This window comes from Gavialis gangeticus, unplaced genomic scaffold (genome assembly GCF_001723915.1).
Source record: "Gavialis gangeticus isolate Ggan-Ray unplaced genomic scaffold, GavGan_comp1, whole genome shotgun sequence".
In the NCBI taxonomy this organism is placed as follows: domain Eukaryota; kingdom Metazoa; phylum Chordata; order Crocodylia; family Gavialidae; genus Gavialis; species Gavialis gangeticus.
In genome coordinates this window covers 42076096-42088222 of record NW_017728995.1, presented here as the reverse complement: position 1 = coordinate 42088222, position 12127 = coordinate 42076096, and the positions used below count along the sequence as shown (strand labels likewise).

At 39.6% G+C, this 12127-nt stretch overlaps 1 protein-coding gene across 1 annotated transcript in view; it reads right to left on the bottom strand.

The window, feature by feature from the left end:
• The window catches only part of SLC9A9 (solute carrier family 9 member A9), a 491595-nt gene that overhangs the window by 213925 nt on the left and 265543 nt on the right, over positions 1–12127 (bottom strand). The window contains exon 12 of the mRNA XM_019503549.1: positions 5040–5193. Within this exon, the coding sequence (XP_019359094.1) occupies positions 5040–5193 (154 nt within the window). The remainder of the gene's footprint in view (positions 1–5039; positions 5194–12127) is intronic.

Here is a 12127-nt window from a genome sequence, read left to right as displayed (position 1 = left end):
TGGTGGGGCTGTGCACCTCCTGGGTTAGATGGAGGTCCATCAGAGGAGACAGAGAATAGGAAAAAAAATGATTTCAGAGCAGCAAAGTGTCCCCATGAGGGGAACCCAGGGCTATCAGTCAGATAGCATACCAGCAGCCTATCTCACCCACCCCACTGGGGGTATCTGGGTATTCTGGAACAAGGTATCTGAGTCATAAGTCCAGTCTATTTGACAAAGTGGATGACTTGGTGAATATTTATGAATCAGAGATTGTTATTTATATATCATCACTGGTTTGCATGGGGCTGTGTAGGAGTATATCCTAGGAGAAGGATTTGACAATATTAATTACTCAACTAATGTAATAAATAATTGTAACATATTGAAATTTGTAACAGAAGGGAACCACAGCATGTAATTGGAAAAGATTGCAGCTTTGGGGAGCATGGACATAATCAGTGACTGGTGTTGCTTAGTGCCACACTGATATAAATATTTACTCAGTAAGCTGATCAATTGTTCTTAGATAAAAATAACACTTGCCACATCTGTTTATTTTAATATAAAGTTGGGGGGTAGCAGATCTCTTACCTACCTAGAGGTTAGTGTCTCTGAACAATGTCTAAACTCAATTCTGACCTAAATTCAATCAGTTTAGGACTGGAAATAGCTACATTCCTTGAGAAATTGTGGCTAAGCCCACCTAGCATGGGCACAAAGTTAAATTTATGTGGATAAATATAAGACCCATTCATTCCACTAAATGCAGCCATCAGACCACCCTCTTTTTTTAAGTGTACTTTATAAGACGAATTCTACATTGAGCAAGTGGTTTACTGATTCTCCTTTGGTGACAGAACAAATTACTCCACCTCTGAACTCTGCTTCACTGGTTTTGACTTCCTCTGCCTGGCAGGTGGGCACTATGATAGTGACTGCTGTGCCATAAGAAAATCTCAACTTGGTCATCATCAGGAATACAATATAGCTCTGACTGAGTTTTCCTTTGAATTTAGGATTGGTATTAGTTTTGTTCAAGTGAATAATTTTATTTTTAGTTGACTTGAGTGGCCAGCTCTGCACTACAGTTTCAGTCCCAGGCCACTTCAGACTACACAGACCAATTTGTAGCCATAACAATCCAGTAGACTATGGGGACTCACCCCAAAAAGGAAGTTTGAAATGCCACTCTCATATTTACAGTTCATGCTCCAGGCTGTGCGTTGTAGATTCACATGGATTGAACACTGTAGTGACAATCTGAACCTTCTCTCTTCCTTCTATCTTGGACCTTGCTGGAATAACCTATGATTTTCCTGTGTGACTTCATACTTGCATCCACAATTCTCTTAAGCCCTCCACAATCATACATCCTAACTCTGTATACAAAGGAAATTCTCCATTTTTCTCACTGGGCTATCCTTCCAGGGAACTTGAAAATGCAAAATGGCTGCCTGGGGGTGATGGCAGATTTATTTGTCATTGTTGATTAAAATCTCTCTCTACAAGTACTGTGAACAGGAATTAATTCCTTCATTAATTAGAGTCAGTTTCAGTCCATTTGAAATAAGATAACGTAGCAAAATCTGAGTGTAAGATTTTAAAATGAATAGACGTAGTGATAGTCAAGGCTAAAGTTCTGTAAGGGCATAAGAATGTGCAACTACTATTGGGGTATCAACAATTTATTTTTCTTTAAATATAAATGTCTATTTAAGCCTTTTCTCAAGTTAATTTCAGCTATGAAGTTATGTATTTTGGTGTTAAGAAATACAGTTAGAGTTAGTTGGTGCCTACTTTCTTGATGCTCCTCAGCAAATCCCAGCTTTAGCTGCTAAAATAAATTATTTTATTAATCAATCACCTTAGAACCATTGATCCCAGGATTCAGAGGCAGTTAAACTTCCCTGGTAGTTAAATTTTTTTTCTGGATAAATGGTTACCATAAGGGCTTGAATAGTTTATGAAGAAGGGTGAAAAAACTAATGCAGGCAGACCTCACTGATAGAAGCAGTCCTATTGAAGTCAGTAGGACTACTTGTGTCAGTCAAGGTCAGGAGACTCATTCTTCATGTTTGTACCCTGCATTTTCTGAAGAACTACATCAGGGCATCAAAACTCCTTGTAAACCTGTACTGGAAAAGACATGTAACTGCTTTTCATTTTTTCTTCAATATTTATTGCTGACTCTCTTGATACAATCTCTTGATCCCAAGATTGTGCAAAATGCTTCAGACCCCAAGTCCTAATTAAGAGATTCCACATCATCGTCAGTTTGTGCTCATTTCTGTATTCATCTGAAATAGGGCTGTGTAGCAATTCTTTTACTGAGTGGCAATGAAACAGTGGCAAAACTTTTAGGAAGACAGACACCTGTAGTGTATATTTGATTGTATTAAACTTGGCTGACAATGGTAGGAGATGAGAGAGTTTTTCAAGGTGGGGAAAATCAAAGTACCAGGGAAATCACAAAGCTCTCACACAGTATACAGATGCCTGCATTTTATATTTATCCAGTATATTTGTATGCTGGTACTGATTTTGTCTATAAGCTTTTATCTCCCCTTCTTTATTAAGGCTCAAATTTAGTTATCTTCAGCTGGTATTTAATAGCAACAGTTTGACATGATGGCTTGTTAACTAGACATCACTCTGTAAACAAGCAAAGCATACACTATATATAGAATAAATGATAGGCAATTGTAAATTAGAAGGCCACTGAAGTTTTCTTTGGTGACATTATAAAGCACGGCAGTGAGTCCTGAATAGATTATGAAGTAACCAGAACACAGAGATTGCATTTGCACCTTTTTGTTAAAACCTGGGTTTCTCAAAAAACCCAAAACATATCTGTACATAAAGTATTTGAAGTTCCATTAAATTACATGGGAGAATTAAGCATTCTTCTTCCCACCGCCTTTCCTTGTCCTCTTTTTCTTACTTCAGCTTCCATCTCTCTCATAGCCATCCAGCAATACAAATTCATTTGAAAACCCACACAAAGAAGGAGAAAGCAAAAATCAAATGAGCAAAAATCTCTGGCTGAGTGCTGCACAAATAAGGAGGCTACAGGAGATGCATGAAGATTTTCTGGTACATTTTGTGATAATCAGACTTAGATTCCACTCATAAATTACAGCAGTTAGCAGAGCAGGCTGTATAGTAACTGATACTACATTACGCAAGAATTGGTGTATCCAGAACCATAGCCCAGCTTCTGTAAATCTTGACCATAATATCTCACCCCTTCTGCTGCCACTGCTAACAGGTGAGTTTTTAAGAGAAACTAGGAAAAACCTCGACCTACTCCCACATGTTCTCAAATCTCCTTCAAGAGCAGGAGTCCTTTTCATTCAGAAACACAATGTGAGTAGAACCTGCAACCATCCACATGTTCTGGACTATCTATGGAAAATTCTGTAAATTTTTTAGACCCCTGGGTTGTCTGACTTGCTGGTGTCCAAGTTGTATCTGTTAGTACAGCCAAAGGCAGATCATAGCCTACTCCATTCTTGATCTATACACAAAATATAACTAGTTTGTTCTTTTGGAGATGTGGCTTTGTAACATCTCCTTCAGGATGCCATAAATATTATCAATTCAGGAGCACCCTGAACAAAAAATTAACAAAAAATTCCCCACACTATAGAATTAACTAAATTGTTTTTGCAGGCATTTTATAGGAAAGAGAGACAACAGCAATTAAAAAATGCTGGATATCAAAACTTCTTATACCAGTGGTTCTCAACCTTACTAGACTCAAGACACCTCTTGGAAAATGCCAGCTCTTAGCATTCACTTTTTTTCTTGACTTATAGAAAATAATAGACCATGTCTACTGTTTCAAAGAACTCAGAAAGACTACTATAGAACAGAATTCTTTAACACTATGGATTCCTGTTTGAAATCTCTGGGTCTATCTTGTGAATCATGTGTAGGTGCTTACACACCTAATGGTGTTAATACTGCATGGCAGCCTGTAGCATGCAGGCTGATAATCATTGCTTTACATGAAGGCAATGACCAGCTAGCACTCTCCTGAAGAAGAGCTTTACATTTTGCATGGTCTCTCTCAGCTTGAAGTTGCTTCCTTGTCTTTACATGTCAGACCATACAGGACTATGGCACAGACTCTCAGGAATACAGTGTGCTGAGCAACCAACTCATTCATAATTCCCTCAGTTTTGATGTCAAGGAGTCACAATTTAGTCACCCAAGGGTGTACACACTGATATTTCAAAATACACACTGGTTTAAACGCTCCTGTATATATTCGTCCAAGTACATGGAGTACAAGAAGGTTGGTGGAGTAAAACTACAGGCAGATTTTGGTTGATTTAACTTTAAGACATTCCATCTGTTGAAACAAGTTCAAAATAGAAATGGAAAATATGATGTACAGATTACACAGAATGCTCATTAACATTCAATCAAGGTACACATAACATTTCTGATTAAACATCCCCTCTTTTGCAATTAGGAGTAAACAATTAAATGAATAAAATAATAATTCCTTCCTTCCTGGTGTCACGTACATATATATATATGAACACATGGAGTGCCGATAGACTCTGCCATTGTCCCCTGCCCAGCTAGGCAAGCACATTTCCTGCATAGGTTTTGCTATCCATTTTTCTTTGTTACTAATGTAATCATTTCCAGGATGGGGTTTTGTGGCTTTTAAGATACTTCAAACATTTTTGTGGAATCAATACACAAGTTTTAGACTATGGGAGGAAATGTCTCTGTATCTATATCTCATGTAGTGCTGAGCACCTTATGCCAACATTTAACTACATTAAAAAAAAAAAGAAATATGATCTTTAGAATTAAAAATGGACCTGAATAAGACATTCAGATCAGACCCTGTAAAGTTCTGGGGAAAATGGATCTCCCCCTGGTTGCCTGACCCACCTCTATCAGGTGTCAAATCCCAGCTTTGTAGGTCACCACCCTGTCTATTAAAATGGGAATTGGAAAGATGTATAAAGGTAGTGATTAACTGTAACCATCATGTTATTTTACCCTGTATTAAATCATGGTAAGACAGCACTAACCTGATGTGGAGCCATGTGAGCATTGGAGTGGTGCCTCCACCAAAGACCCAGACTGTGAAGAACACAATAAGCAGCGTTGTGGTGAACATCATTTGCTTTGGTTGAGATTCTGTGTCCCGGATAGCCAGTGCAAAAGCTATTGCACCACGTAACCCTTAAAGAAAAGGGAAGCAATCCTGGTAACTTCATGTGTTTGGACAAATACAATTTTCATTCAGCCCCAATCCTAACCCTTGTCCAAAACAGGCTTTGCCCAGGGCATTTCTGTCTTGATGAAGGTATTCATTTTAACCTTGACTGTAGAACAGCAGCAGATTCTTATTTCTGCTGTTTAATTGCCTGAATCCATCTTAGAAATAAATACCACTTCAGGGATGTAAGTTTTGCATCTCTCAGGGACTTTGCTGGACTGGATTTTAGCCAGAGAATTTAATGCACACCACTTACCTATTTGTAACATACACTTCTGTGAGCATGTCAGAACAACTAGTCCTTACTGAGGGATTCAAAACATCTAACTTCAGAGATTAAAAAAAAAAAGAAAAAAGAAAAGCTGTTTCTTGTACCAAAGCAATTCCCAGTCAGATGCTTCTCAAGGGACGCATTTTTACAATGGTCTAATATTTCAAATAAATGAACAAAGAATAGTTATTAGTTATTAAAAAGCAATTATTTTGTGATGGAAGTACACATGCAGGCAGCTGTAATAGTCTAACTATGATCCTTCCTGTAAGGGACACTGAAGCACATTTAATTGTTGTTATTAACTCATGAACAATCAGCATTGCAGAATTTCACAACAAAACCACCCTGGTATTTGCATATTAGTCACATGTGTTTTATAGCCAAACAGTTCTTTACCTCAAGAATAATCTCTAAAATTCAGACCCCTTTGTATACGTTAAGGAGCATCCTAATCCCTTTGTGACTTCAAAGGCACCATTCCTGGAGTGATGTACTAGTGACCATGAGGGAAACAATCTGAATTTAGCCCAAATAAATACCCACTTCTTGCATGGAACCATAAGAAATGTAAATCACTTAAAAATCATGTTCATGCTGAGAACAGGCACAAAAATTGCAGCTAATGAATAGTTTTCAAAGAAACTTTTAAATGCCTGGAACAGGGGATGCATAATGAATATAGCTTTTTAACTCTAATATAGTATTGCACTTGAAATATTATAATAAATGTGAGATTATACACCCACAGACATTGAATAAACAGCAAAAGATATAGATGAGGGGAAAACAGCTAAAAGTGAGTCTAAAAAACCTGATGTAGTAATAAGCAAACAAAATAGGACCTCACAAGGTGATACATTTATAAGCAGCAGAAGAACACTATTTGTGAGTGCATGGTAGAAATAGTATTTTGTGCTTCCACAGTGCTTTGCCTTGATTTTTTTTAAGATTTATTTTCTTCCGAGGAAAAGCACAAAAATAAATGTAGAAATGCAAAGAAGAAATCCATGTAGCATATACACCTGTTTGCATTAAGTGGATAAACCTGGTTGCCAATATTAGCAGATTAAACCCGATAACTAAACTACTTGTGAGGCGGGTAAGATATGCATTGGGATAATTTTCATTAATTTCTGATGTTCAACCCTCTCTGGGATAGAACATGGCAGCTGCTTAACAGAGTGCATAGAAGTGATGAACAATACTTTAAATGGAAAGACACTCTCTGAGGGCCATTTCTGCAAGTTGAATACAGTTACCTCAACTGAAATTTGTCAGTGATGCCAAGTTTAATATCTCTGCTTTCATAAAAGTAACACAGATTTGTCCACACCCAGTTGAAAGCCACCTTCAGGTTTTTCCCATATATCATACTGGATCACTGGTTTCTTATTTTCTCCAGGAAAAACGTCATCCGCTGAACATCAATACAATTTAAGAAAGACCTCATGTAAATCTATAGAGATAACTGGGCTGCCTTCCATAACCCAATAGCACCTGGAATACCATATGCAGATCTCTTCTCTTTGGTTTAAGGGGATATTAATAATTAATAAGCAGTGTGTTTCACTTCTTGAAGGCTGGATCCGGTGAGTTGTTCATGGCATGCAGGGGAGTGCTGAGTGCCTCCCATTGTGCTTTTCATCTGACAGTCTCAACATGGTTTACAAATATTAACTGTTTTAGCCTCAGCTAAAGGAAATACTCTGGGTTCAAAGGCATAATAATGCTAGGATTGGCAGCCAGAACAGAGAAAAAAGAAATAAAAGAATACATCCTAAGAAGTGAAGACTCAGAGGGGAGCAGGGTACATGATTAAAGTTTATAAAATACCTTCAAGGTAATAACATAAATGAAGGGGGAGAAATAGGTAGCTGAGTTAGTCTGAAGTTAGGCAGAAGGGAGGGAAGAGGGAAGAGTGGTAGCCCGGAGACTAAGGCTGTTGATAGACATGGAAAAAATGAAAGAAAACAAAACAATGCTTTATCGGAAGAAGAAGGGCATTAGTTCAACCCAACTCCCTGGGGTCTGTATAGATCGTGTGCTTCAGCAGGGCTCTCTGGTGCTTTTATCTAATAGTTGATTCAATCACCTGTTAGATAAAAGCACCAAAAAGTCCTGCTGAAGCACATGATCTATACAGACATTGGGTGAGCTGGGTCAAACTAACACGATGTCTCTACTGGGCATATGCTGCACTTGGTGCAGGGGTGTGCCAAACCTGGAGTAAAGCAGTGTTTGTTTTTTTCATGCCTGTAAGCAGCTTAACTAATTCAGAGAGACAAGCTTTCACAGGTGACAGCCTATTTCATAGATGCTATACCTGCCTTGCCTTCTGCCTAATGTAAAGGAAGAAAAAGGAATTTTAACAGTTGTAGAAGGCAGGGAGACAAAGGGATAGTCTGAAATTTGGGAAAATTGAGATTAGCACAAAAACGAGTTGTGGGATCTTCCTTCAAGCTTCATTTATAGTCCTTTCATACAGGCAACCAAGCTATACAGCCCTATTCCTGCATATCTTCTATTTCTGTTCTCAGTTTACCCAAATGGTACTATCCTTTGCCTCTTGCCCTGCTGAGGCATCCATATTCCACCGTAGTGGGAAAAGGGATTGAATCCTGGACCAGTCACGAGGGTGGGCCAAGTATGCAAATATTACCCTCAGACAGTATCCCTACTCCACTTCCTATCTTTATCCATGAATGTCCATGGTTTTTGGCTCTTCACAAGGTCCATCTGGTTCCATTCCTATTATCTGCAGTAGCTACTCCTCCATAGCCTTCAGTAAAGGCTCTGTTCAAGAAGCTTCCTTACAGCTGCCTACAAGATCTTTCCCCAACAGCTTCCTGGCCTGCTTTTTCATTCCCTGACTCTCAGCTCAGGAAGGAGCCAGCCAGCCAAATTGTATATCTACCTTTATCCTTACTGCACTCTAGGCCCTGTTTTGGTTTCACTGCACATGTCTACATGTGCAAGTATTGCGCATGAATGAACTCTGGAGCTTATTGCTCTGGAGTGTGTTTGCATGCAGCATGTGGAGCCTGGTTGGAAGAGCCTGGTTGGAGCAGCCCAGGCTGGTAGGGGACCTGGCAGGGGTCAGCCTGCCATCCCAGGCTGCTCCGACCAGCCTCCATATATTGCTAAGTGGCTGGCTGAGGCACGAGAGCGCTTCAGCACAGGGGCTGCCAGTCAGCTAGCCATGCATTGAAGCACCCTATGTCCTAGCCAGGCAGAGTAGCATCTACACGTGCACTGTTGCATACAAAAAAAACCCTAGCAGGGTAGTGCTACGGAGTTTATTAGTTTTATGTGCTGTAATAGGAGGGCATGAGTAGATGTTGAGATGTTTACTTTGCAGTTAATTAGTCAACTGCACAGTAAAGGTCTTGTGTAGACAAGCCCATTGTGTGAGATTTACAGACCCTATCACAGTTGTGTATTAGGAAGAGAAATCTCATAACAAAGAGCAATGGAGTAACTGAACTCACTGCCAATGAAAATGATTGTAGCCAGTTATCTTAGCTGTGTAAAGACAGCTTAAATTACAGTCCAGAGTTCACTAAGGACAACAGTCTGTCCGAAATCAGAGTTGCAACCATATTCCATTTTAAACTTAGTTTAAATCCCCTTTGGTGTTTTATTGGTTTAACTTCTTTGGCCTGAAAATTGCCAGGCTTTCTTAGGTAATTCATAATGTCTGACAAGATAGGTTGTTGCCTAGGCAGGCTCATGTCTCTCTGAACCAGTTAGTTCAGAGGCTGTCCTGTCCTACCTTCTGCCAGGCTTACTCTGAAACCTAAGGGGAAAGAAGAAAATTGGTCAGACTTTTTGGGTTACAGGACATTTAGGATGCTATTTTAAAAATACTTTTGTGATTACTGTCTGCATTCACAGGAACTCGCGTAGCAAGTTCAATATCACTAGTCAGGCCATTTAAAGTTAAGAATACCTGAAAATGGCATTGCTTGAAATTATAATCAGAGGAACATTCAGGGATTCTTCTCACTGAAAAAGAAATTCATACAGGCCAGGCAGTTTTTAGGAAATTATATGTCACTGAGACAAATAAGATTTCTTTTTATATCCTTTTTTTCAGTTAGGTCTTAACAATATCTACCTCTCTGGAAACTTAGGAGTTGATATCTGACTTACAACAGCAATGTGAATAATGAAGGTATCATGCAGTAGATTTTCAGTACATATATGGGAAATGGGGTAGCTGCATGTATTGGTTCCCAGTGAAAAATAATGGGTGGAGGAGAGTGTTTTATCTTATCTTTGTAAAGAGAATAGAACATGATATAATACAGCCCTCTGCACACAGCAAATAGATGCAGTAGAAGACAGTCAAGTCTTGGTTGGGATACAAAGGGTAAGCTGGTGAACAGGAGACTGGTCTGTCAGATGTATGCAATGCATACTTGATCCTTTGTACACATGTCTAACCCTCACTGAAAATGTATAAATTCTAATATGGTTTTAAGAGGCTTTAGATGCTGCGACTATACAAAGTTAAAGCTCCTCATATAAAGTAGGATATGTGATGTATGTTTGTTTATTTTAGAGACCACATGACCTGCGAGCATAACAAACTGGTTTCCAATCCATTTGTAACGTAGCTGATTCTACAGACAGCATGATTAGCATGTGGCTCCTGGGCAGGTATATGTTCCACTTTTTAAACATACATCAAAGGAGGAATAAAAGTCAAAATCAAAGCTTTGTCTGCCAGGTGAAATAATATAGGGGGTTTGAAATTTTGAAATCTCACAGATTTGACCTGAATCTGCTTCCACTGAAATGAAAGGTACTTCCCCTACTCCCACCCATCCTTGCCCTTGACTTCAGCTAGAACAGTTAGACCAATTTTGAGGACTTTTGAAAATCTTACCCTTAGACTTTGGTAACAACAATGGTCATCTCAACATTAGCTGTGAATGAACTTCTGCTGTAAATGGTTTAAATAGGTAGGACTAGGGTGTGCTCAGCACTAATTCAGAAACTCTGGTCAAGGTTAGGTCATGGCACATACTCTGTTTTTGTCCATGAATACCGTTTACCCTTATTTGCAGTGAGAAATCAGTGATGAAACTGAAAGTGATATTTCTTGTAAAAGCACTAACTCCTGTACTAACGGAACAGCTCTGTTCTAGCTAAGGAAAACATTTTATCCCAGTAATTCAGATATATTGATTTGCTTCCTTTCTAGCTTATTTAGCTCTTGAGGCCATTCTGCCCCAAGAGGAATGAAAGCTTCTCTGTCCATCTGTTGGGTACTAGTCAGAGTTACAGTGAATTGCTATTTTCTCTGTACCTTGGTGAAAACTTTTGCAGCTGTGTGTTTTGTCTGCTGCCCATAACACAAGTCTGGTCCTTACGCAACTTTTACTTAAAAGTCCAAAGCAATTCAATTGATTAGGACACCCTTACTTTTGTAAGAAGAGACTAGTTCTTAACATATAGAATCAAAGTATTTAATATATACATATTATTTATTGGAAGGGTTTTACTTCTCATAACTTTGATCAGTCAGTATGTTTCATCACTTCCTCACTACTTAAGTCTAGGGGAGCTGATTCAGTAAGAAAGAAAATCTGTAAGCAATTTGAAAAGACTTTTCTTTGTCATCCCTTAAAGTTTCCCTGCAGTGACAGCTGGTTCATATCTCTTTTGCTGCCCCTTGCCCCTTTTGGCAGCATGGCTCACAAAAGCAATACTGCCAGCTTCTGTCTGTCACTGGGAACTCCTTCCCTTATATAGAAGGAACTTGAGGGGAAACCTAATACAAGCCAAGGCTTTTCTACTTGCTCTTCACAAGCTGCATAGGAATGAAGGAGGATGGTTTATATTTAGCTGGAGCTATTCCACTCCTTGTTAACACCCTATGTGAACTTCACAACTCAGAAAATTATTTGGGGGTGTGCCTCCCCAGCAGGTAAGTCCCACCTGGCCGGGCCCCACTCAGCTTACCCCGCTCCTGCCTCTGCAGCACTGTCCCTTACTGCGGGGGCCTCAATCTAGGCCCTGCCCCTTCCCTCCTCCATGGACTGACTTGCTGGGCTAGGATGTGTGCGTGCATGCACATGGGCACTCAGCCCCCAACCCTAGCCTTGGATTGACTCCAAAAGGCTCTGAGATCTACCAGTAGATTGACATCTGCTGGTTGGTGACCGCTGTTGTACAGGTACCTATCTCCTCCTCCTCTTCTGTATGGGATGGGAAGGGGAATTCACCTGGGTACCATCTGTAAATGGATACAGGAATTCAGAACCTCCAGTGCTCTCACCTCTCCAGTTCAGTGCCCAGTTTACCCTGAGCTGAGTTTACCCCTAATTGGTGGAAATCACCATAGCTCCCAACATAAGCTCACTAACAGTTTTTCTCCTCCCCATCATATGTACATGTATAAACCAACATAAACACAGATGCCCTTTCCTTTATCTTTTCTTCTACACATTGTCTTTCTCTCCGAAACCCCATTGATATGTCATGTCTTTTATCAATAGAGCTTAGTTAGTGAAGCACCTGGAAATTCTTGCCTCTGCAGCACTGTCCTACAAGTCTCCTACTGGATGTACTAAGAATAATAAAGAACTTAACACTACCCCTCCCCCCCCCCCCCC